Consider the following 27,062-nt stretch of genomic DNA (forward strand, 5'->3'; position numbering starts at 1 on the left):
CTCTCTTCCGTTTCCGGTCTGGCGTGTTCCTCTCCCTTTGCGTTCTGGCGGGCAACCGGGGCAGGTAACTGTGTTCTGGACTCGCCGGAGGGTCGGGCGGAGCCAGCTGCCTCCAGGCGACTCCACCCACTCGCAATTCCAGTCCTAGAAGCAGAGTCCTCGCCAGAGTGCAGCAATGGTTCGCTGGCCGAGGCGGATCCCGGACCGTGGAGGGCGTGATCAGCTGTGCTGAAACCGGAAAAGCGCCAGTGAGATCAGTCTGGTTTTTTTTTTTTTTTTTTTTTTTTTTTTTGAGACGGAGTTTCGCTCTTGTTACCCAGGCTGGAGTGCAATGGCGCGATCTCGGCTCACCGCAACCTCCGCCTTCTGGGTTCAGGCAATTCTCCTGCCTCAGCGTCCCGACTAGCTGGGATTACAGGCACACGCCACCATGCCCAGCTAATTTTTTTAATATTTTTAGTAGAGACGGGGTTTCACCATGTTGACCAAGATGGTCTCGATCTCTTGACCTCGTGATCCGTTGTTTGGAGGGAAAGGGTCTATCTACAGCGTTCATCGCGTTTTCAAAATGCACCATGGCCACCAAAGAGGTTTAAAAACCAGGGCCTGCTGCCTGATGTAATAGCGTTTGTTTTCTGTCTTTATTCTTGATGTAGAGTCAAAATATGACAGGTTTCATTTTTCAAAAGTGATTTTAGGCCGGGCGCGTGGCTCACGCCTGTAGTTTCAGCACTTTGGAAGGCCGAGGAGGGTGGATCACCTGAGACCAGGAGTTCGAGACCAGCCTGACCAACATGATGAAACCCAGTCTCTACTAAAAATGCAAAAAGTAGCCGGGCGTGGCGGCGCACGCCTGTAAATTCAAGCTACGCCGAAGGCTGAAGTTTGGACGAATTTCCCGAGGCGCGCGGGAGGCTGCGAACCTGGGCTCCCGGGGAATTCGGCAGGCAGAGGCGGGTGCAGGGAACCGGCAGTTCGGCTGGAGCGTGGGAAAAAGCTGACGCGCTGTCGCGAGTTCCCACTTAGGGAACTTAAAGAGAGTTTTAGTTTATCCTCTTTGTCGTTCGGGGGCGTGTGCTGCCCTACCGGCCCGCGCTGCAGCGAGCCCCGCCGCTGTTCCCTTAGGCCCACTCAGAGGGTGGGTGGGAGGTGACACCGGTCAGCCTTTCCCTCCCCTCTGTCTCTTGCTGCGGTGGGGAAGGCAGAAGCCGCGAGGCAGGCCAGTGGTACAAGGTGTTCCCGGCTTAATCGCACCCTGCGTGGCTCCAAGGGCTGGCCGGGCTTTCGTGTCGCAGGTTCCCGCTAAGTGCCGGATTCAGATCTTACCATGGTTCTTTTTAATAGTGAAAGGTTGTCTCTATGCTATGTGATTAGGATGTTGTATTACTCTTGTTAATGGAGCTCGTGCTGTCGACCTGTGAGGTCTCAAAGTTAAGTTTTAATTTGATCATGAACATACACAAAGCAAATGCTTATGGATATTAAAGGATTATTTATATATTCTAATTTTATCATAGTTTAAAAATCTTAACAGAGTCTCTTATCACTGAGGGACTTTAATGAGTTATTTGAAAAGGGAACCAATAAAATCATTGCGTTTGGGTGCAGTCTTTAAAAATAAATTTGCAAAAAATTCATTCTACACCTATTTTTATGGAAAAAAAAAAAGTCCCATAAGGTCAATGGACTCCTATTTGGAAATAGAATTTTTATTAAATGCCTGTGCAGGCCAGGTGTGGTAGCTCAGGCTTGTAGTCCCAGCACTTTGGGAGGCCAACGTGGGTGGATCACTTGAGACCAGGAGTTCGAGACCACCCTGGGCAACATGGTGAAACCCCATCTCTGCTAAAAATACAAAAATTAGCTGGACGTGGTAGCACCTGCCTGTAGTCCCAGCTGTTTGAGAGGCCGAGGCAGGAGAATCGCTTGAACCCGGGAAGTGGAGGTGTCAGTAAACCAAGATCGTGCCACTGCACTTCAGCCTGGTTGACAGAGTGAGACAACGTCTCAAAGAAAACAAAAAAAAAGATATAAGAGAGACTTAGCTTTTACCTGTCCTTCATGAAGAAGGGAACCATGAGCCAGAAGAAATGTGGAGTTCCCAACCTTGGAAAGGCATGAGAATAAACCCGGTAGGAAACGTTGGCTAATGTTTTGTGATGCTGAAAAGACAGCTTACATTGAGCAGATCTTCCTGAGATCCACTAACAGAAACTTTGTGACTGAATGCTATACAAAGTACACCTGGGGATGCTTACTTTGTTTTAATTTGTAAAAAACAAACTTTTTTAAAAAATGGAAATAGAAATATATTATTTGTGATTCTAGAATAGGGCAACATCTCTTTCTATCAAGTTGAGTGAGTTTGGCTTTATAGGCACAAAAGGGCTGAAGAAAATTAGAAACAGGAAACAAAAATCAGATTGGTAATTTCAAAGTTACCTTCCTTATAAAATTAAACAGAGGGGATTTCCTTGTCATGCTGGCTCAGGTAAACTAGGCCCCCTCTGATTGGTGCTGTGAGTCTCCTGCTTTTGGAAAACTGACCCTGATTTCAAAGTTCAAGTTGATTACTTGGCACTTAACACAAGTGATTATTCGGGTTTGCTCTGGTGTGCTGGGGGATAGTACAGAAAGCTTATCCAAAACTATGGCCTCCTATAAACTTTAGCATCTTCAATTCAGAAAAGTGCATGAACCATAAATATGTTGATGAAAAATTTTTTTTTTTTTTTTAGATGGAGTCTCACTCTGTTACCCAGCCTGGGTTCAAGTGATCCTCCTGTCTCAGCCTTCCAAGTAGCTGGGCCTGCAGGCATGCACCACTGCACAGGGCTGGGTTTTGTATTTTTAGTAGAGACAGGGTTTCGCCATGTTGGCCAGGCTGGTCTTGAACTCCTGCCCTTAGGTGATCTGCTCACCTCGACCTACCAAAGTGCTGGGATTACAGGCATGAGCCACTGTACCCAGCCAAAAATATGTTTAAGAAATGATCATAGGGTTAATTCACGCATGTGAACCTCCACCTGGATCAAGAAATAGACTATTAGCAGTAGGGCACACGTTTTTTGATATGATTTGATACCCAGTGGAAAATCCATTCTTGAGTATAAGCAATCCATCCAAATCACATTTAATAGTTACTTCATTTTTTAAAATTTTTTATAATATCCTTCAAATGGGTTTTTTAAAACCCTAAAAACTCTTGACAAAGGAGGTGGAAATTTCCATCTAATTTCACAATTTCTCTAGGGGAAGATCTTGTCCCAGTTACCCTGTTCTTAATCTACGCTAAGGCAGTGCAGACACAGTAAATTACCTCCCTGTTGCATGAGGGCACATAGGCTGTGACTATGTGAAAGTGCCTGGCTGAGGATCACAAGTGGGAATTGAAATTTCTCTACCAATTGGTTCCTTCAACTATCACTTTCTTAAAAAGAGGCTTTTTTTGACTACCCTGGTTAAAGTAGTTTCCTGCCCCATCTAGTCACACTCTCTGGCAGGGATTGCTGTTGTCCACTTATAGCCATTCTCCTCTGGAGTTTTAGTTGAACACATGACCACAGAGGTAGAAATTACATTGCGCAGCTTCCCTTGCAGATAGATGTGTAATGGACCGGAAGTTCTAATCAATAAAATGTGAACAGAAGTGATGTAACCTTAAAAAAATGGGCACGCGGGTCCCACATACTTTTGCTCCTTTATGCTAGCTGGAATACAGACCAGATGATAGAAATTCAAGCAACTAGACAATGGAAAGATGAAAATTTGCAGACATGAGGGTGACAAAGGCATTCTACATGTGTCTTTCACCACCTCCTCCAGAGAGTTACAGAGGAAAAAGGAGGAATCCACTTCCATGTTGTTTCAATGTGTTTTTGACTCTCTGTTACAAGTAGCCTAGGCTGTACCTTAACTAAGCTACCCTGTGTCAAAACATTGTTTCCTTTTACAGAGTATTTATCAATGTTCTGAAATTATCTCATATTTATGGCTAAAATGCTTATTGTCTATCTTGCCATAATAGAGTATGTGCTTCATGAAGGCATGGACTTTGTCCTATTAGCCTCTGCAATCTCAGTTTTTAGAGCTGTAGCTAGAATTAAAAACGGGGCTCAAAAACCATTTAGTGAATAAATTAACTGTTTCCCAGTCAAAAGAAGAAACAGGTGCAGCGAAGTCTTAAGTAATTTACCCAACTTCATGAAGCTAGTAAGTGGCAGAACCACATTCAAATTGAAGGCCATCTGACTAATATTCTTGTTCATTCTTGAACAGCTGAAGGTCTCTTACTTTAGCCATGTGTAAAAGTCACATGGGGGTGTTTGTTAACATCCATTACTGAGTAGTAGCTCAGACACACTGACTCAATAGATCTCAATCTGAGAATCTAACAAGCACTCCAAGTGATTCTACAGGTGTTCCTCTGACAGAGCTTTGAGAAACATTGCCATGGCCCTACGGCTTATTTAGCTGTTCAAAACTCTGCATGTCCTTAGAATACACATAAAGAAAAAGCTGATAGAATTGGTACTGTACTAAAGGTAAAATTCTGAAACAACATGGATGGATCTCAAAGGCATTATGCTAAGTGAAAGAAGCCTGATATAAGACCAAGCCTGTGTGATTCTATTTACATGACATTGCAAAAAGTTACAGGGACACAAATCTGCTCGCTGGTTACCATGGGATAGAGATGGAAGGAAGGAATTGATGACGAAGAGGCAGGATGAAATTTTTGGGGGTTATTGAAACACTCTATTAAGAGATTGTTGGCCAGGTGCAGTGGCTCACGCCTGTAATCCCAGCACTTTGGGAGGCCGAGGTGGGCGGATCATGAGGTCAGGAGTTCAAGACCAGCCTTACCAACTTGGTGAAACCCCATCTCTACTAAAAATACAAAAATTGGCCTGATGTGGTGGCTTGCACCTGTAATCTCAGCTACTCAGGAGGCTAAGGCAGGAGAATTGCTTGAACTCGGGAGGCAGAGGTTACAGTGAGCCAAGATCACTGCATTGCAGCCTGGGCAACAGAGTGGGACTTTGTATCAAAAAAAAAAAAAAAGAGAGAGAGAGACTGCTAAGACTCTGGTGGGCTTATTTGATCTTTCACATTTGTCAAAATTCATAGATCTGTACACCTTTTAGGTTGACCATGGTGGCTTATGCGTGTAATTTCAGTACTTTGGGAGGCCAAGGCAGGAAGATCCCTTGGTCCCAGGAGTTCAAGACCAGCCTAGGCAAATCTATTAAAAAATCAAAAAATTATCCAGGCATAGTGTACCTCTGGTCCTAGCTACTTGGGAGGCTCAGGTGGGAGGATCACTTGAACCCAGGAGGTCGAGGATACAATGAGTGGTGATCGAGCCATTGCACTCCAGCTTAGGTGACAGGCAGAAACCCTATCTCAAATAAATAAATAAATAAATTTGAATTTAATTTTTAAAAAAATCAATAGGATAGTTCTAGTTGGCCATAAATTAAACCATAAAGAGAATTTCAGTAAATTCCCCCAAATGTCATAAATCTATCCTTGGAAAAACTATAACTTGTGCAATGTTTGTCCAGAGCAATCATTTGTCAGAGTGACAAAAATGAAGCCAGAAAGTAGAAAATGTTTTTCCTCCTCTAACTTTCTATTATGGTATTAGATTCACTAATCATTTTCTTCCCAGGAACCCCTGGAAATGCACTTTTTAGAAACAAGCCTCCTTTGGCAAGAAATAGCAAATCAGCTGAAATCAGTCCTGATATATTATTGATCAGTACTTTGTCCTAGATACCTCATGAAATTCTATACTAATTAACTCAACAAACCTTACAGGAAAATGAAGAAACAAAATCATCATGTATTCCAGTTATCCACTGCTGTGCAACAAACCATCTTAACACTTAGTATCTTGGAATAACTCTCCTGGTTCTGTGATAGATAGGCCTCAGTTCTGTGATACATAGGCCTCAGATTTTTTTTTTCCTAAAAAATCTATTATTAGATTTTTTCCTATGGATTTTTTTCCTTGATCTCTTATGTGGTTGCCATCAGATAAGACTGGATGTCCAGGATGGTTTCTTCACCCACCCATCTGATGCCTCAGCTGGAATAGCTGAAAGAAACAGGGGCTGGCTGCATCTGTCTCCACTCCTTTGAGCTTTTTTTTTTTGAGATGAAGTCTCACTCTGTTGTCCAGACTGGAGCACAGTGTTGTGATCTCGACTTACTACAACCTCTGCCTCTCAGGTTCAAGCTATCTGCCTGCCTCAGCCTCCAGGGTAGCTGGGACTACAGGCATATACCACCATGCCTGGATAATTGTCATACTTTTTTAGTAGAGATAGATGTTCACCATATTGGCCAGGCTGGTCTCAAACTCCTGACCTCAGGTAATCCACTTGCCTTGGCCCCTCAAAGTGCTGGGATTACACCAGCCTGCCCCGTGACTTTTGTACCTGGCGAGGTTGGGCTTCCTCACAGCATGGCATCTCAGCATATTTGGACTTCTTACAGAGCAATTGACTTGCCTTAGAGTGAACATTCACACAAGACTAAAGCTGCACAGCATTGAAAGTCACATAGCATCACTTGCATCTCATTGTATTGGTGCAGAATGAGTCACAGGGTCAGTCCAGATTTGAAGGGAAGGAACTACACTTGCTTTCGAGTACCAGCAGCAGTGGTCACTGGGGGACTATTTTCAGAGGCTTGCTACCACATCCTAGGAAACTGTTAATTAATTAATTTCATTCATTTTATCAGTATATTATTTTAAAATTTTGTTTTAATTATTGTTTAAATTTTTGTGGGTACATAGTAGGTGTATATATTTATATATATATGGAGTACATGAGATGTTTTGATATAGGCATGCAATGCATATTAATCACCTCATGGAGAATGGAGTACTCAAGCATTTATCCTTTAAATTACAAACAATTCAATTACATTCTTTACATTATTTAAAGATATACAATTGTTATTATTGACTACAGTCACCCTATTGTGCAATTAAAATAGTAGGTATTATTTATTCTGTTTTTTGTACCTACTAACCATCCCCACCTCCCCTCCAACTCCCTACTACCCTTCTCAGCCTCTAATAACTATCCTGCTATTCTCTATGACCATGAGTTCAATTGTTTTGATTTTTAGATCCCACAAATAAGTGAGAACATGAGATGTTTGTCTTTGTGTTTATTTCAAGCTTATTTCATTCAGCATAATGACCTCCGGTTCCATCCATGTTGTTACAAATGACTGGATCTCATTCTTTTTCATGGCTGAATAGTACTCCATTGTGTATATATTCCACATTTTCTTTATCCATTCATTTGTTGATGGGCACTTAGGTTGCTTAGAAATCATAGCTATTGTAAACAGTGTTGCAACAAACATAGGAATGTGGATATCTTTTCGATATTCTGATTTCCTTTCTTTTGGGTATGTACCTTGGAGTGGGATTGTTGAATGATATGGTAGCTTACGTTTTAGTTTTTGGGGAGCTTCCAAACTGTTCTCCATAGTGGTTGTACTAACATACATTCCCGCCAACAGTGTACAAAGGTTCCCTTTTCTCCATATCCTTGCCAGCATTTGCTATTACCTGGCTTTGGATATAAGCCATTTTAACAGGGGTGAAATGAGATCTCATTGTAGTTTTGATTTGTATTTCTCTGATGGTAAATGATGATGAGCACCTTTTTGTATGTCTGCCCTTCGTTTGTTTTCTTTTGAGAAATGCCTATTCAAATCTTTTCCTCATTTTCTGATCAGATTATTAGATTTTTTCCTATAGAGTTGTTTGAGCTCCTTATGTATTCTGGTTATTAATCCCTTGTCAGATGGGTGGTTTGCAAGTATTTTCTTCCATTCTGTGGGTTGTCTCTTCACTTTGTTGATTGTATCCTTTGCTGTGCAGAAGCTTTTTAACTTGATGTGATCCCATTTGTTTATTTTTGCTTCGGTTGCTTGTGCTTGTGGAGTATTACTCAAGAAATTTTTGTCCAGAACAATGTCTTAGAGTTTTGTTTTGTTTTGTTTAATGAGATGGAGTTTCGCTCTTGTTACCCAGGCTGGAGTGCAATGACGCGATCTCAGCTCACCACAACCTCTGCCTCCTGGGTTCAGGCAATTCTCCTGCCTCAGCCTCCTGAGTAGCTGGGATTACAGACACATGCCACCATGCCCAGCTAATTTTTTGTATTTTTAGTAGAGATGGGGTTTCACCATGTTCACCAGGATGGTCTCGATCTCTTGACCTCGTGAACCACTCACCTCGGCCTCCCAAAGTGCTGGGATTACAGGCATGAGGCATCGCGCCTGGCTGAGATTTTTTTCAATGTTTTCTTGTAGTAGTTTTATAGTTTGAGGTCTTAAGTCTTTTGTCCATTTTGATTTGATTTGATTTTTGTATATGTTGAGAGATAGTGGTCTAGTTGTATTCTTTTGCAGATGGAAATCTAGTTTTCCCAGCACCATTTATTGAAGAGATGTCTTTTCCCCAATGTATGTCTTGGCACCTTTGTTGAAAGTGAGTTCACTGTAGAGTGTGGATTGTTTTTGGGTTCGCTATTCTGTTTCATTGGTCTATCTGTCTGCTTTTATGCCAGTACCATGCTGTTGTGGTTACTATAGCTTTCTAGTATAATTTGAAGTCAGGTAATGTGATTCCTCCAGTTTTGTTCATTTTTCTTAGGATCGCTTTGGCTATTCTGGGTCTTGTGTGGTTTCAGGTTAAATTTTAGAATTCTCTTTTTTCTATTTTTGTGAAGAATGTCATTGGTATTTTGATAGGAATTGCATTATATCTGTAGCTTGCTTTGGGTAGAATGAACATTTTAACAATAATAATTTTTCCCATCCGTAAACATGGAATGTCTTTTCATTTTTTTGCTGGCCTTTTCAATGTCCTTCATTGGTGTTTTATGGTTTTCATTATAGAGACCGTCCACATCTTTGGTAAATTCTTGAGTATTTAATTTTATGTGTGGCTATTGTAAATGGGAATGCTTTTTACATTTCCTTTTCACATTGTTCACTGTTGGCATGTAGAAAAGCTACTGATTTTTTGATTGATTGATTGATTGATTGATTGATTGAGACAGAGTCTTATTCTGTCTCCCAGGCTGGAGTGCAGTGGTGTCATCTCAGCTCACTGTAACCTCCGCCTCCTGGGTTCAAGTGATTCTCCTGCCTTAGACTCCCAAGTAGTTGGGATTACACGTGTGCACCACCACACCTGGCTAATTTTTGTTTTTTGTTTTTTTAATTTAAGACGGAGTTTCACTCTTGTTACCCAGGCTGGAGTGCAATGGCACGATCTTGGCTCACCACAACCTCCGCCTCCTGGGTTCAGGTAATTCTCCTGCCTCAGCCTCCTGAGTAGCTGGGATTACAGCTAATTTTTTGTATTTTTAGTAGAGATGGGGTTTCACCATGTTGACCAGAATGGTCTCGATCTCTTAACCTCGTGATCCACACAACTAACATTTTAAACTTCTTTTGCTGTGACAAAGTGAATTCATTCCATTATCACAAGTCTAAAAAATGAGACAGACTATATAATTCATTATTATTCAAATGATCAATAATAATAGTTAGCATTTATTGACCACTTACTAAGTATTAGTATAATAAAGTACTTTATATGTACTGTCTCATCTTCACAAAATTTCCTGAGGCAAGTAACACCCTTTTTTTCCTTTTAAGATGAGAAATTTGAGGCTTACAGGAGCTTCTCACCATCACAAAGTCATCAGGTGGGAGAGCCAGCTTTTGAGGACTGGACAGTCGACCCGGAGTCCATGCTGTCAGCCTCCTCCACACAGCCACATTCACATCACGATGTCTGCATTACTCAGCGGCTCCCTCTACCATCCTCTAAAGAAACCCTACCTCTCTTAGCAGGGCCTATGAGACCCCTCAAGATCAGCCCTGCCTCCTGTGCTTATCTCTTTCCCATTACCTCTCCTCCTACCCTGACCGGTGTCCCTGCACCTCCCAGACATGACCATGCCTTCCCCCACCTCCTTGCAATCCTATGGTGTATTCCCTTCTTCCCTGCGTAACTCTTACTCCTACTTCAATGCTCAGCTCTTGCCCTAAGCTCCAGACCCTTTCCCAGTCCTCTGGGCTGGGTTCTGTGCCCATGTCTTACTGCTCCCAGTCCCCTGTGCCCGGCTGTGTGATTCTCAATAAAGGAAATGAGGTGCGGCTTTTCCTCTCCAAACTTCCGGTGCTTAATTGGAACAAAGAAGTTGACTAAATACTTTGAATGATGGCACATTTAGAATTGGCCATGTTTTACAATTTTAGGCACAGTGAGGGAAACAATCTCATAGTAAATAAGAGCGTTAGGGCTGGGCATAGTGGCTCTCACCTGTAATCTCAGCACTTTGGGAGGCTGAGATGGGAGGATTGTTTGAGGCCAGGAGTTAGAGACCAGTCTGGTCAACAGAGTGAGAACCCCCGAGAAGCAGTGGCATGGAGCAAGGAGTACTGAGAGCATCACCTGGCAGAACCAGGTCTTTCCTCTCATTCCTACCCCAGGAGACTTTTCTGACTCATCCAACTGGAAGCACAGAGGCTCGGATTTTCCCCTGAGGTGTCTGACCCTAGAGCCTGCATTCTAATCTCTAAGGTGATGGCATCTCAACTCCGCTGGGCCTTTATCTGTGTGTCCTTTCAATAACTAGAATAACTAATTTAAGGAAAGCATTTTTAAAAGATTTTTATATATGGCTAAGTGTCTAGTAATGAGTGCTATACAAATATTTAGATGCAAAGGGTCTAAATTCAGATTATTTTTATTGGGGGAACCATTATTAATGTAATTATAAAATAGTACGCTGTAGATGTGTACACACGAGAGAGAAGGAGTGAGAGAGAAGCTGCATACACTTGCTACTTCGCAACAACGATGCAGTCCAACAGTTAATAAAGATGATTCCTTTAGACAGATACTGATTAAACCTACCAGGGGCAGGGCGCTGGGCCAGGCAAGGAGTTAGTCACAGCTCCTGGGCCTCAGCAGGGAATGCTGAATAAGATACAAGTACTTGCTCTTGCTGGGCATGATAGCTCACAAATGCAATTCCAGTGCTTTGGGAGGCCAAAGCAAGAGGACTGCTTGAGACCAGGAGTTCAAGAGTAGCTTGGGCAACATGGCAAAAACCCATCTCTACAGAAATATACAAAAATTAGCTGGGGATGGTGTCACACGCCTGTAGTCCCAGCCATTCAGGAGGCTGAGGTGGGAGGATTGCCTGAGCACAGGAGTTCGAGGCTGCAGTGAGCTGTGATCATTACACTGTACTCCAGCCTGGGTGACAGAGCAAGACCCTGTCTCAAAAAAAAAGAAAAATTACTCTCCCTTGTGGTTGATTGGAGCCACGGGGACCATGAGTTTAGCAGGGGCTCCTGCCGGCTGCTCCAAGCCACTCTCCCTGCACTCCCTGCTCTATTCTCCTACAGAACTGAACTGCTTCCAGTTCCCCAAATGTGCTCTGCCAGTTCACACCTCTGTGCCTTTGCATGTTTCCTCTGACTGGGTTGCTCGGCCCATGCAGAGTGAACATGTGTCATGTTTTCTGGCTGCCTAGAATTGTTTGAAAACCCTGGCTACGTTCTGGGAATTTCCTAACACATGGGTGAGTTCTGCCTCTCCAAGGCAGATGCCAGAGATCCCACTCGGCCAGGCTTCTTTGCAGAGCAGGGTACAGGCACATGACCCAGCCTCCCTCCATCAGCTGCATCTACATGAGATACCAAGTTAGAGATGAGCAATTCAAGGCAGTGGACGTGGTGTGGAAGTGATGTATCAGGCAAAGCTGGTAATGCAGGCACCCAACTTTGGAGGAGCAAAAGTTACCGGGCTGTGGCCCTGGCACAAGAAGGGGCAGTGTCACAAACCATCACATCCAGAGCTCTAGATGGGCAGCAGCAGTGGTTTCCACTGAAGGCCATTTCTGCCATGGGCATAAGGCCTTGTTCCAGGAAGCTGTTCATGGCACTCCACCTCCCATCCAGCAATCAGAAGAGTCACTCTATAGCCTTTTAATCCTTGTAATCATCCCCTTTTGTGCTTCTGTTGATTACAACTAAGAGCCTGGCTTAGTTGCAACTCTCCTAAACCCTGGGTTAGGAGATAAACCAACCTACCTTCATTCTCTTAAAAAAGGGCCAGATGCCATCCTTGTTGGCATGGAGGTCTCCTGTGGGCCTCTCCTGAAACCTGTTCCATCCCTCATTCATGCCCTCTGTGAATGCCCCCTACCCACACGCCTCTTGCCGCATACCCCCCTGAATTATAATTGCTTGTTTTTTCTTCCTCTGCTTGGACAATGATTTCTTTGAGGTTAGCCATTGGCTTTTTCACTTCTGCATTTCCAGCAGTTACTTTGGGTTGACAGCATCCAGCACAAGCTAGGTGCTAAAGGAAGTTAGGTCATGGATACGAAGGAATGCGTCGATTTGCTTCTGAGTGCATGTCAGAATGCTCCGATTTGCTTCTGAGTGCTTCTGAGGAATCAGAAACAGGTGCTATGAGGTGGCAGCATCTAACATAGATCTCAGTGGATGGCAAGAATGTCAACAAGCAGAATTGGTTGGGATCATCCTGCCCATATTGACATGTAATCTGCCTTTTAAAAATTATCATAACCCTCAGCACTTTCCCATATCCTTAATATGCTGTAGGGGACATTCTCAGTTGCCTAACTCTCACTCTTTTTTTCAGGTGGAGGTGGTGATATCTCCGGGAAGGTGGGCCCTCCCATAGCCCCAAGGGGATGAGTCCTCATTGCTCCAAACCAGGGGTTGACGAACTACAGCCTGCTAGTGAATCTGGCCTGCCATCTGTGCTTGTATGGCCTCATACCACACAAAATGCTTTTTACAGTTTTAGTTGGCTTGGAAAAAAAAATTCTTTGTGAGAAGTAAAAAATATATGAAATTCCAATTTCAGTGTCCACAGTAACATTGGAACACAGGCATATGTACTTGTTTCTGGTGTCTCTAGCTGCTTTGGCTCTACCACGGCAGAGCTGAATAGATGTGATGGGGCGGCATCCCCTAAAAAGCCTGAAACATTTACTGGCTGGTCCTCTTCAGAAGAATGTTGCTGACCCTATTCTCAAGCGATCATGCTAACACCAGTCTCCTCCGAGTGTTGATTTTTGGGAGGAGCATGAGACCCATTTCTAGGCCTGAAACACAAGGGAAGCCTGACAGAGTATTAGACACTACTCTGTGGGGTAGTGTCTGAGAAAGATGTTTTCTCTGATGAGAGGGAGATATCTGAGCATGCTTCCTTCTTGCCTTTGGATGTTGCATGTGAGGATGTTGCATGTGAGGCAGAGCTGTGGCATCCATCTTGTAGTCATGAGGGAAGAGCTAAGAGAGCCACAGAGACTGCCCCAGATACTGTTGAGCTGTTAAATTAACCAGCTCTGAAACCTCCTACTTCTAGAATTTTTAAATTCTAGAATTTTACTTCTAATCAGCAGCCAAAAACACTTAATGGAAACTAAAATTGCATAATAAAAAGCAAGTTTTCTTCTTTCTATTTATTTATTTATTCCGAGATGGAGTTTCACTCTTGTCACCCAGGCTGGAGTGCAGTGGCACAATCTCGGCTCGCTGCAACCTCTGCCTCCCAGGTTCAAGCCATTCTCCTGCCTCAGCCTCCCAAGTAGCTGGGATTACAGGCACCTGCCACCACACCCAGCTAATTTTTTTTTATTGTATTTTTAGTAGAGACAGGGTTTCACCATGTTGGCCAGGCTGGTCTTAAACTCCGGACCTCAAGTGATCCACCTGCCTTAGCCTCCCAAAGTGGTGGGATTACAGGCACGAGCCATCGTGCCCAGCCCCTCTTCTTTCTTATTAACTCAAAATACATTTGAGTCAGAGATGTTTTATGCTCTTGATCTATTTGCAACCCAATTAACTCACTTTATGAAAACATGCCCCACATGGTATCAGGACCAGAGATACATTTTGTGAAATTATTTCTGCTTTTAGTGTCATTAACCAGTGCATTATGAAATTCTGTAGAATAGCAAATGCTTGCTTTTCCATGCAGACATTCTCTCTGTCCTCTCACCTCTGACCCAGGTCACACCTGCCACCCATCACAAAGCCAGCTGCATTCAAGTCTCTGAATTGTGCAATCCCACGTGTAGCAAACAGTCACCTGGAGCAGAGAGGTCAGTGTTGACATATTTGCTGTTTGGAGCCTAGGTGTAAAATACTGTTGGGTTGAGCTACGTCTGTAGAGAGCAGTGATCCACATCCCTTAAATGCTGTTCTCAAGAGGCCATAGGATTCCTAGGAAGTTACACTCAGAACAAAGTTTGCACAGATATTTTCTTGATTTAGTGCCAACCAGGTGATTTTGCAATTAGTTCTCTGAGTATCTGAGAGATATGAAGCATTTTAACATCTATATCTTTATTTCTGTATTCCTAAAATAAAGGCAGCAGAAGGAGCCACTGTTGTGGGGGATTTTAAGCTGCTGAGGCGATTTCTACAATATATTATGGAAGGAGATCTATTCCAGAAGAAAGAACTTTCAGTTTCGGCGGCCCTCTTGCTTTTAATAAGAAGTCTCGGCTGGGCACAGTGGCTCACACCTGTAATCCAGCACTCTGTGAGGCTGAGGCGGGCAGATCACCTGAGATCAAGAGTTTGAGACAAGCCTGGCCCACCATGGTGAAACCTCTTTTCTACTAAAAATACAAAAAAAAAAAAAATTAGCTGGGCATGGTGCCACGGGTCTGTAGTCCCAGCTACTCAGTCAGGGATGCCGAGGTAGGAGAATTTGCTTGAACCCAGGGGGCGGAGATTGCAGTGAACCAAGATCAAACCACTGCATTCCACCCTGGGTGAGAGAGGGAGACTCCATCTCAAAAAAAAAGAAAAAAGCCTCTGGGAGTACTGCACAGAGTAGCAGCTCAGCGCCTGACCTTTGGAGTGGGACAGAACTTTACTGAGTCTCTGCTTTTCTCTTAGCACCTGTGTAATTTGGGGGGAGTGACCTGGCCTCTCTAAGCCTTGGTTTCTCCCTCATCCTCATTCTTCCTGGTCATTGGGCTAGGCAAGGGGACACAGCAAGCAAGTTGGACAGTGGACAGATGGGGAGAGTTTGTGCAAAAAAAAGAGGTAACTTTATAGATTAGGGATTAAAAATCTGAGCAAAATTCAGATTGTTTCTTATAGAATAAATTGAGGCTGACAGTTGCACAGGGGAGGTGTGGAGAGGAGAAATGTGGACTGCTTGGCAGTGATGAGCTTGGAACAGCCCTTGTGAGGATAGGAGAGGACGGGGCTCAGGGAAGACCAGACAAAGCACTAGGCTGGGGCCCAATGGCTCCTGGAGAGTAAGTGCCAAGCATCCTGCATGGTGGATCGTTCCAGCAGGCTGAGCACTGGGGGTTCAGAGGAGCTGATGATGCAGTCATGCTCCAGCTGGAGTTTACAAAAGGTTAAGTGACTCATTAAAGGTCACACAGGGACATTTACACAGAAATCCTGGCCCCACGTCCAGTGCTCTTTCTATTCTAGAACAGGGTCTATCCTTTTATTTATTTATTTATTTTGAGACAGGGTCTTGGTCAGTCACCCAGGCTGGAGTGCAGTGGTGTGAACACTGCAGCCTCGACCTCCAGGCTCAAGTGATCCTCCTGCCTCAACCTCCCACCCAGTGTTGGGATTACAGGCGTGAGTCACCACACCCAGCCAAGTCTGTCCTTAATCAGGGTTCTTCTGAGTCTCATTTTCTTAAGCTACAAAAACTACTGGACCAGGTGATATTACCCATCACTCTAGGCTGCTGTAACTGTAGTTTTAGCTCCTGGATCTGCTTCCTATTAGTTATGTTCACTTTGGACAAGTCATCTCAGCTTCCTGGCTTGTTTCTGTAACTCAATTATGGTCCAGAAGCCAGAGTACTAAAGTGCTGATTCTGATGAGTGCCAATTTACAAGGCACTCTGATCTCATCATAGCATCTACTACAGCCTGAGAGGTCTATTCAGGTGTGCATTCATGTTAAGCACTATCACCAACCAAATCACTTAAATTACATAGGTAATAATGCAACAGCATATCTAAACAAGGTTGAAAGTTGTAAAAGAAAATTACACTGTGTGTGTGTGTATGTATGTGTGTTTAAGAGACAAGGTCTCCGTCACCCAGGCTGGAGTGCAACAGTGCCATCATAGCTCACCATGGCCTCCAATTCCCAGCCTCAAGCAATCCTCCTGCCTTGGCCTCCCAAGTAGCTAAGACTAGAGGCACGTGTCACCATACTTTGTTTAAGGAAGAAAATTGTGTTGAAAATGAAAATCAATACACAAAGGCTGAACCAAATCAATGGGAGGGCAGTGGCTGCATGTTATGTTGAGTGGCTGTCTCAAGTAGACCAAGACCCTTCTGACCCTTTGTCTTAGGGCATTAAACAAAATTATTCTGGGCAGGCTAGATGCGGTGGTTCACACCTGGAATCCCAGCACTTTGGGAGGCCAAAGTAAGAGGATCACTTGAGGTCAGGAGTTTGAGACCAGCCTGGCCAACATGGTGAAACCCATTCTCTACCAAAAATATAAAAAATTAGCCGGGTCTGGTGGGAGCGTGCACCTGTAATTCCAGCTACTCGGGAGGCTGAGGCAGGAATTGCTTGAAACCGGGAGTTGGATGTTACAGTGAGCCGAGATGGCACCACTGCACTCCAGCCTGGAACCAGACTCTGTCTCAAAAAAAAAAAAAAAGAAAGAAAGAAAGAAAAAGAAAATTACCCTGGGCAAACAACAGCTTCCTTGAATACTTTCACTTGCATAATAAAACCTATAATTCCTTAGGGACTACAAGATCAGAGCTGACAGTGTTACAGTTTTCATCAGTGCACTCCGATGGATTTCCTTTGGAGAGGGGGATTGGCAAAAGGCTTTTTATAAACTGGTAATAAAATAATGTACTTTCCATCTTAAGAATTCCAGTATTTTCATACTTAATTGTAATTTTAACATACGGCCTTGAATCCCAAGAATAATTTTTTACTCAAATAAGTTATAATTAAGGCCTTAGCCTCCCAGCAAGGTCGAACTAACTAAAAACTTAAGCCCTCCCAACCACTCACTGACATTCTCAGCTCCCAGCCCTCATCCCCAGCCCAGAGGGCTAATTAGGGTCCGGCCTCAGAGAGGATTTCGGGGAGCCCAAAGGCAGGAAAGCACCTGGAGGTGCAGGCCCTGCCCTCCACTTTCTCCAGGTGGCTGGGCTGGGCTGCGCGCGCGGCGCGCCCACTTCGGCTTCCTGGCAGCAGGAGCGCTCCTCAACCCTGCGGGGCCGACTCCTGGACCCCTTCACGGGAGGGTGGGGGTGAGAGACATCATGCTAGACGGCCACCTCAGCAGACGGGGCCTGAGCAGAACGCGGCCACACCGGCGCGGCGATGAGTGCAGTACTGTCCCGCGGGGAGCGCACCCGACGGGGGTAGCGGGGCGCGAGGGGGTCTTCGGCGCGTGGGCGTATCTCGGCCAGCGAGGGAAGCGGCTAGAGCCGCCGCGCACGTGCCGCGGAAGCCGCGCTCCGGCCCGGGGCGGACCGCCAGAGAATCTCGGGGTCATCGGCCTCCTTACCGCAGCGCCCACCTGGTGGGAACTGTGGTCCTTCTTTGCCCCCAAATCCTGTCATTTGGCCTCGGGGCTCCGCTCCGCCAGGGCGCCAGCGCTGGGCAGCCCGGAGCCGCTTCTGAATGGAGACTTGCAGGCTGCCAGACAGAGGGCGGCTGGGCAGGTGCGGCGAGCGTTCAGGGCGGGGCAGAGAAACGTGAAAGTTGACTCCCTAACCTGTTCCTTGCGAGGCCCGGGAGGAGACGACGCCTGGCCGGGCTCCTTGGCGGCAAAACTGGTTGCATCCCGGCGCCCTGCAGCGCGGGCTCTGGGGACTGGATGACGAGCTGGCCGGCAGCCCCTACCGCCCAGCCTTAGCCAGAAGCTGGGATCTTCGCGCAGCAGTTCGTGTTCCCTGGTGGAAAAGGCAGCCTCATTTGACTCTCCCATCCCCAAAATTTATTTCCCCAAGGATGGAGAAGGATGGGTGGCCGGCGCTGTTGTTTCTTGGTCGCACGCTGGTGTAGTTTGAGAGGGGTCAAAGGCGCTGAAAAGATTTTTTCTATTCCAAGTGCTACAGCAAGCTCATACATCAGTTCTAATTAAACAGTCTTGCCTCCCCCCAGCCCTTCTCCTGGCTAGAGCTACACATAATCTGAATTAGCCCGTTAATTGCCCACTCCTGGGTGAATCTGTTAGTATCCACCATTGTTTTCTATCTTAACAATTCTACAAGTGCTATTTGTATAATTTAATGTGTTTAAGTTTGGCTCACCTGTCAGGGTCCGGCACGTCTGCCAGGGGGGCTACCGACCCGCGGGAGTCCCCAAGACCACCAACGTAGATGTCTCGTTCAACCTGAGGGAGAGAGCGCACGGAAAAAAAGAGAATAGAAAAGTGGGGTCTGGAGGTCTGCGTGCAGTCAAGCAACACACAGCACTTTATTTTTGTAGGTTACAGCTTTTATACCTTTTTTCTTGTTACATTTACTTTAGCTCAGCAGAGCTAAAGGGGGCAAACAGAAAAGGGAACAGAAATCACGTAAAAATAGTTATCAGGGGCCTGTGATAACAGCTCACAAAGCATTTTCAAGGGGGATTGTGACAATAGCTTACAAAGCAGTCTAAGGGGGCCTGTGATAATAGTTTACAAAGCAGTTCAAGAGTTAATATACGTTTTTCAAAGATACACAGTGCAAGCAAACAATGGTTCCTTAAAGGTGGCTTGTTAATTATGCTTTCCATCAGGAGGTAGAGCAAAGGCTCAGCTCCTGAGAAAATATAGGCAGGGGTCTCTTGCCCCTCTCAGGCACCTCAATTGCGGCAAGCCTATTGCTTACACAGAGACTAAGGGGGATATGAAGCAGTCAGCACAATGTCCTCATAAACCGCAAGCCCTTACTCTGCATTCTGTTTTTGCCTCAGTGGCTTAGCCATTTTTACCTCGACTTGACAGCCCTCGAGAGCAGGGGGAGAGCAGCACAGGTCCAGCAGCCAAGTTGGGGTGAGACAGCTACTGTCTCAAGCCCTTGGCGTGAATGCTGCCACTCACCAGCAGGGTTGAATTCTCATGGACAGATAGAATGCAATGTGATGTGACTTTCCTTCCAAGTACAGAAGGAAGTGGCTACGTCAAAAGAAACAAACGCATTGAAGTTTATCTGGGAGGCCACACTGGACATGCCTTGTCTTCTCAGTTGCCTCCATTGTTTCCTTCCTCTTTTTTGCTTCCCTTTTTTTTTTTCCTAAAATGCAGGGTTGGGTCTTTTGTGATATTTTTGGCCTGGTTGGAATACTTGAAGTATTGATTTATAGGCACAGACCTAAAAGGACAGAACTGAACTGACTCTTCTGTCACTGACTAGTTATGTGGCCTTGGAGACCTTCTCTTGCTCTGACCTTAGTTTGCCTTCTGGAAAAGGATTAGGACCCTGATATACTGTTTTAGGAAGATACCAGATGGCCATCACCTTTTCAGCCTAGTAAATGGTCCTGTCCTTCCGTGTCTAGCAGCAGCATATGAAGCATGTCTCGCACTTCTGACTTAGTTGCTTTATTCAGTACTGTGCCTTTGTTGCCGCTGGTCTTAAATATTTTGTAAATTAAGGAAGATTCTTGAAGTCTGGCCATTGGTAAAATGCTTCAAGTGGTTAAAAAATCTTCTCGGTGGCCAGTGCTTTCTGTTGACGTTCAGGATGACACTGGTATTAGGAGACACTTGGTGTTCATCTCTGATCCAGCACGACTGGGGTCACATGGCTCGTGTGATGAGGAAGACATTGTTCCTTATTATTCACAAATAAGTTACCAACAGTTTGAAAATTAGACAGGATTGGTTGTTGAATTGGATATTTTAGTCAACATGATTAAGTGCATGCCTCAGCAGTAGTTGACTTTTGTCTAAAGGGAGAGGAATAAATTCTAGTGTTGCCAGATACCCAAGGCTCCAACCCAAACATACGGAATCAATATTTCCAGAAGAAAAGCCTGATAATTTGAATATTTAATAAGTACTCCAGGCCGGGTGCCTTGGCTCACATTTGTAATCTAAGTACTTTGGGAGGCTGAGGTGGGCGGATCACTGAAGTTCAGGAGTTCCAGCCTGGCCAACAAGGTGAAAACTCCATCTCTAATAAAAACACAAAAATTAGCCTGGTGCAGTGGCATGCACCTGTACTCTCAGCTACTCGGGAAGTTCAGGCAGGAGAATTTGCTTGAACCCGGGAGGTGGTGGTTGCAGTGAGCCGAGATCATGGCCACTGCACTCCAGCTTGGGCGACAGAGGCAGACTCTGTCTCAAAAAAAAACCAAGTGCCCCAGGTTATCAAGCGGATTTGGACACAAGGGCCCAGGTGTTGTATTTCCAAGTGTGAGTCTGGACTGGCATTGTCTGCCTCACTTGGGAGCTCATCAAGACAGGCCGAATCTCTGGTCTCATCTGAGGCTATTGAATTGGAAGCTGCTTTCTATTTAGCAAAGCCCCCAGGTGACTCCTGTGTACATTTACAGTTGAAGGGCTAGTGGACTATGGTGACAGAAGATGTTTGGTGCTCCATGCAGGGCCTTGTTCTAAGAACACATGATGCTGTACACAGTGGAGCATCCCATCAGTCCCTGTGGCTATTTGTGACTGCTTTTGTTTTATAATATTTTTGTTTTTTATTTATTTTTATTTTTATTTTTTTATTTGAGACAGAGTCTTGCTCAGGCGCCAGGTGCCAGGCTGGAGTGGCACGGTCTCAGCTCACTGCAGCCTCCACCTCCGGGGTTCAAGCAATTCTCCTGCTTCAGCCTCCCAAGTAGCTGGGACTAGAGGCACATGCCATCACTCAGGGCTGTTTTGTATTTTTAGTAGAGACGGGTTTTCACTACATTGGCCAGTATGGTCTCAATCTTTTGACCTCGTGATCTGCCCGCCTCAGCCTCCCAAAGTGCTGGGATTATAGGCATGAGCCACCATGCCCGACCTATATTTTATATTATATATATATATATATATATATAATTTTATATATATATATATATATATATAATTTTATATATATATAAATTTTTATATAATATTTATATTAAATATCATATATTTTTATTCACCTTGTTCAGATGAGAATTCCAGCTATAGAAGCCAAAAGAGCCACAGGTAGAGCAGGCATTCACACTAAGGCGTGTGTGATTCTGGGGTGCAGCTCCCACCCTTGGCTGCCTGAGTGCTCCTTCCTGGACCTACTAGGGTCTTACTAGGGATGTCTTGTGACATCCCCTTAGGCACCCAGCTCAGGCTGCTCTCTGAGTTTAGAACTGAGCCCATTCAATTGATGGCTCAACTTAAGCCTCTGAAAAACCAGTCTGATGTGGTTTGGTACATCTGTGGTTGGCTTGTTTTGCGTTCATTTTTACAGTTTTCAGAAAGGTTGGTTGAAGTGCTCCTGGTGGCTGTAGCATTGATAAGCAGGGAAGCTTTTTGATCTGTGAGCTTTCTTTTTTTTTTTTTTTTTTGAGACAGAGTTTCGCTGTTGTTACCCAGACTGGAGTGCAATGGCACTATCTCGGCTCACCGCAACCTCCGCCTTCTGGGTTCAAGCAATTCTCCTGCCTCAGCCTCCCAAGTAGGTGGGACTACAGGTGCACACCACCATGCCCAGCTAGTTTTTGTATTTTTAGTAGAGATGATGTTTCACCGTATTGACCAGGATGGTCTTGATCTCTTGATCTCGTGATCCACCCACCTTGGCCTCCCAAAATGCTGGGATTATAGGCGTGAGCCACCGCGCCCGGCCTGATCTGTGACCTTTCTAGGGGGCAGTCAATTGCTAAGCTGCACTGATACCCTGAGCCCCTTTCCTTTGGAGCAATGTAGATCCCAGTTCATGACTCCTAGCAGCATAGGTTCAGTAATTTGGCTGCGGGCCTAGAGAATGGGAAGCTGTAGAGACTTGGACTAATGGTGAACTCTTACCTCCCCCAGGAATATGTGGTGCCTGTCATAAGGTCCAGTGAGCTGCCTTCCACGGAGACCAGAAGAAGAGTAGGCAAACATGAAGTCCAGTCCTGCTATCCAGGCTGCCATTGACCTCATGGAGGGAGCTGCAGGTACCATCATGTGCCACATAACCATGTTTCTGTCGGTGATAGATGGTGTATCTGATGGTGGTCCCATGAGATTATACCACTATATTTTTACTATACATTTTCTGTGTTTAGATATGTTTAGATACACAAATACCACTATGTTATAGTTGCCTACAGTACCCAGTACAGTAACATGCTGCACAGGTGTGTAGCCTAGGAGCAGCAGGCCATACTGTACAGCCTAGGTGTGGAGTAGGCTATGCCATCTAGGGTCAGGTGTGTATGCTCTGTAATAGCCACAATGACAAAATTGTGTAACAACGCATTTTCAGAGCATGTCCCCGTCGTTAAATGATGCCGAACTTTTTCCAGGGAAAACCCAGTCCTCTCTATTCCTAAAGTACCTTCTAAATGAGATCAAATGAAATGGTATGAAAACATTACCTTTCGGCAGAGTGTGGTGGCTCACGCCTGTAATCCCAGCACTTTGGGAAGGTAAGGCGGGTAGATCACCTGTGTTCAGGAGTTCAAAACCAGCCTGGCCAACGTAGTGAAACCCTGTCGCTACTGAAAAATACTGAAAATTAGCCAGGCATGGTGGCAGGCGCCTGTAATCCCAGCTAAGGCAGGAGAATTCCTTGAACCCAGGAGACGGAAGTTGCAGTGAGCCAAGATCACGGCATTGAACTCCAGCCTGGGTGACAGAGCAAGACTCCATCTCAAAAAAAAAAAAAAAGAAAGTATTACCTTTCTCCCCCCAGAAGCAACGTGCTTTGCCTTTGGGATGAATCCATTTGATGGATAGTGTAGTGTTGTTGAAAGCGTGGCCAAAGACATAGTAGAATCCATTGTTGTTAACACCATATGAGTCAGGGTGAGGGGTGGAAAGTGCCCAGAACAGCTGGAAAACAGCTCAGATATAAACCCTTGTCTCTTTTTCTGTGAGCCCTGTATGGTTCTTCACTTCTAGCCCGGCAGTCTTCAGAGCTCGTGTGCAAAAATAATACCATACATCCCTCCCAGGAAACACCACTTACTGTCCTTACTAGTGTTGGGAAAGAACGGAGGACACTCTTAGAAATGTCCTTAAAAATGAGAGTGATAATGGACTGTGTCTTAGAGCCTTGAAAGGAAAGGAGAAGTAGGATTCGCTGGGAACGTCAGCTAACCTGAGCCTAGGGACCCGAGCCCAAGGGCAGACCAAGGCTCCCCCGGCACAGGGAGGTGCTGCCTGTGATAAGGGGGCAGTGCTGGCACTGTGCAGGCTACTCCCTAGAAAGATCAGCTTGAATATGCAGGAGGAGCAGCACCCTAAGGCTGAGGCACATGGTGGAACGGGAAGTGAGTGCCTGGTGTAATTTAGTTCTCCAGAGTTCTTGTCTTAGGACTGGAGTAGGAGTGGTTGGAATGCTAATTGCCCAAAGGGAAACCCTGGACTACCCTGGCCTCCCACAGGATTCTCATAGTGGTTGCAGCTCCCTGAACTGGGGAGGCCAGAGCGGGTGTTGCCCAATGAGCTCCTTATCCAGTATGCCACCCACCCACCACCAGCAACGATGAGTATGGTCATGAGTGTGGTCATCTCTCACCCCGTCATTTGCTCAGTTGTGAAAAAGAAATTGTTCGGAGAAGAGCAAAGTGTTTTTCTGAGCCAAAGGTTGGCCAGGATATGCTAGTGAGGAGGACTAGAGAGAGTGTGTCACAGACACTGATAAGGAGCACTGGGCAAGGGCACTTCTCTCAGGGCAGAGCCCACAAGGAGTGTCCCGGCCCCAGAAGCAGGAGAACTAAAGGCCGGTGTGGGTCCACCCAGTAGTCCCTTGCCCACTGTGTGCCTTTAGGCTGCAGCCTCCCAGGCCCAGTGCCCCATTTTCTCCCCGATGCCACACCGGGGAGGAGGCTGACCCTGAGAATGGTGCAACCATCTGCCTGCCCCTGGGCGCCTCTCACCAGCACATGGATGCTCTTGGGCTTAGTTCTGTCTCTGCAGTAGGAGGGTGTTTGGCCACATGAGAGAGTCTCACTTTTGACATTTTATAACCTTCAATCAGTCTAGCAAAGATCTAGAATTTATTGGGATAGAATTAAAAGGTTTACCTTTTCCTACCTATGCGCACATGGGTATTTGGGTACCATATTTATAATTTACAATTAGTTTAAGAGAGAGAGATTGCAACAGTATGGTTGGGGGCCTGGTATGTGAGGCATTTGCCGGTGAGCATGTTTTGAACATATATTGGGCCCTTATACATACTGACACCTAACTGTTCTCATCACTGTTGGACAGGTATTTCTCCCTGTGCTGGCAACACAGGGACGCCCCTCACTAAGGTAGAGCTGCCATGGGTAGTCTAACTTCTGAGGACAATGAACCCCTTTTCTGGCAGGGTAGGATGTGGAGGAGCAAGATGCGAGAGGGGGCTGGGCAGAGGAGGTGCCCATTAGTGACAGAAAAACCTCCGTTCTACAGTGAGGCCTGTGGAATGCAGATGGAAAGTAGGATTCCCTCTAATGAAGATGTTGTAGAAAAGAGGCCCAGAGAGGGGCGGTAGATTTGTTCAAGGTTACACAGCCAGATGGTGTGAAGACAGAGTAGGACCATAGTCCCTGGGTCCCTCGTCTGATGATGTTGCTGTCTCTGCTTTACTACTCTGTAATGGGTCTGGAGCATGCCACGAGGTGAGGGTTAGTTTGGAGCATTTGCCACCCTGTCTCTCTGGATGTGGATCTTGCTGGGCTTTGTGGTTTTTCGTCAGCCATTGCTAGGAGCAGAGTGTTGTAGTGTTCTGTGGCAGAGGCCACCCAGGGAAGCGATCGACTGTAAGCACAGAGCCAGCTGCTGCCTGAGGTGATGTGGATGGAGCCTAAATGTGTTGTTTTGCATGTCTCTCCTTTTCCTTTTAAACAAAATTTCCCTTACCACACAGGTTTTCATCTACTCCAAAGTGCTGGGAAGTTCTTATTTCCCTATCTGCAGTGGCTGTTAAGAGATCTAGAGCCCTAGACAGCTAGGATGAAAGAGGATTTGAAAACTTTAGTTAGGTAATTAGATAATTGTTAAAATGAGGCAGCATGGATCCCAAAAGTTAAACAGTCTTAAAGGGACATTTGGTACCACCTTAAAAGTTAGTCATTCAACAACTCTAAAGCAATGAAGTCACTGCTGTGACTACTGTTGCAGGGTACCTTGTTTAGCGTAGTTGGGGAATGTGGTATTTCAGATCACTGACGTTTATCCTCTCAAGTGCCAAAATTATAAACAACCCCAAACCTTTTTTGATTAGAGTTTCTTGAAAATGGTATGCTTCCCTGCCCTGTTAAACTGAACTTTTATGGATGACCTCCATAGGGCTGGAGGGTCTCACCTCTGCTTGGGTGGACCTGGTCCTGAGGTGTGGAGTCAGCTCTCTTCTCACATCTCTGCCTGCTCTTTCAGAGCTGTCCCTTCCCTGAGACACTGTCCCTACCTTCCCTGAGACATTGTCCCTATATATAGATAAAGATTTCCTCTATGTCTCATGGTTTAACAACTCTATGTCAAAAACTGAAAAGCCAAACCATCACCCTTGGTAAATTGTTAGGTATGACATAGTCTAAGTACCTCTCCTGTGGAATAAGATGCTTAGCTGGCCACTACACCATCTAAAGAATTTTGTTTTGTTTTGTTTGAGACGGAATTTTGCTCTGTCACCAGGCTGGAGTGCAATGGTGTGATCACCGCCCACTGCCTCCTGAGTTCAAGTGATTCTCCTGCCTCAGCCTCCTGAGTAGCTAGAATTACAGGTGTGTATCACCACGCCCAGCTAATTTTTGTATTTTTAGTAGAGGCAGAGTTTCACCATGTTGGCTAGGATGGTCTCCATTTCTTGACCTTGTGATCCGTTCCCCTTGGCCCCCCAAAGTGCTGGGATTACAGGTGTGAGCCACCACATGCGGCCCTAAAGAATGTTTTTGGCTGGGCACAGTGGCTCACACCTATAATCCCAGCCCTTTGGGAGGCCGAAGCAGGTGGATCACGAGGTCAAGAGATTGAGACCATCCTGACCAACATGGTGAAACCCCGTCTCTACTGAAAAAAACAAAAAATACAAAAATTATCTGGGCATAGTGTGTGTGCCTGTAGTCCCAGATACTCAGGAGGCTGAGGTGGAAGGATCACTTGAACTGGGAGGTGGAGATTGCACCACTGCACTCCAGCCTGGTGTCATAGTGAGACTGTCTCAAAAAAAAAAAATGTTTTTATTTGTCTTTTAAGAAGAATAAGATCAGAATTCTGACTTCTAGGCAAGTGGAGAAATATAATCTCTGTCATTTATCCATGGCTTTATAGACTTGGTAGATCCTTTTAGAACCCACTAGGTGTCAGGCTCCATGGTTGGTACTGGTGTTCAGAACAGTCTTCTCTCACTTGAGGGCACAGTGAGTACTGTGACCATGTCGTTTGTAATAAATTACGTGGGAAGTTAGCTTACCCTCACAGAGGACGGGAGACAGTTGTTGCTAGCATTTGCATATTCATTAGCCTCCCACCTTCTCCCTGTTGGAAATTTAACTGTCCAACATATACAGCAGATGTGTATTGTAGTAACCTGTGATGCCTGACCTGTTCAAGATGATCAAGTTAAAATATTAATGTGCTGAGTTAAATGCTTTATGCAGCTTATCTGCATCTAGGTTATCAAAATTACGTATCCACTTCAAAAATTCTGACAGTCACCTCTTCTCTTGGAATAATTATTTTAATGTAATTCAGATCTCATTTTATCATAGCCCAGCAGTACCTGGGAGGGAATGACTCTAAATTTATTGTACTAAACTCATATTAAATTATATTTCACTAATGCCGAATTGGGGATAATTTGTCAATTAAAGGCAGAGTGTGTCATTCC

General features: G+C 45.2%; 1 protein-coding gene across 4 annotated transcripts in view; it reads left to right on the forward strand.

Annotated features, from left to right (window-relative positions):
- The first annotated feature begins 15 nt into the window (after positions 1–15).
- LOC144579477 (uncharacterized) overlaps positions 16–27,062 on the forward strand; it is a 75,154-nt gene continuing 48,107 nt past the window's right edge. Inside the window, exons 1-2 of one of the 4 annotated variants that reach the window (XR_013527170.1) lie at positions 16–248; positions 22,070–22,194. Coding sequence is in view for 1 of the 4 variants with exons in the window: in XM_078350348.1 (XP_078206474.1) it covers positions 17,385–17,948 (564 nt within the window). In the remaining 3 variants the exon portion in view is untranslated. Of the gene's footprint in view, positions 249–290; positions 2,133–12,730; positions 20,281–22,069; positions 22,195–27,062 lie in introns of those variants that run through there. The other 3 variants (XR_013527174.1, XM_078350348.1, XR_013527186.1) reach the window with 3 other exon arrangements.

The sequence above is a fragment of the Callithrix jacchus genome, chromosome 1 (genome assembly GCF_049354715.1).
Source record: "Callithrix jacchus isolate 240 chromosome 1, calJac240_pri, whole genome shotgun sequence".
In the NCBI taxonomy this organism is placed as follows: domain Eukaryota; kingdom Metazoa; phylum Chordata; class Mammalia; order Primates; family Cebidae; genus Callithrix; species Callithrix jacchus.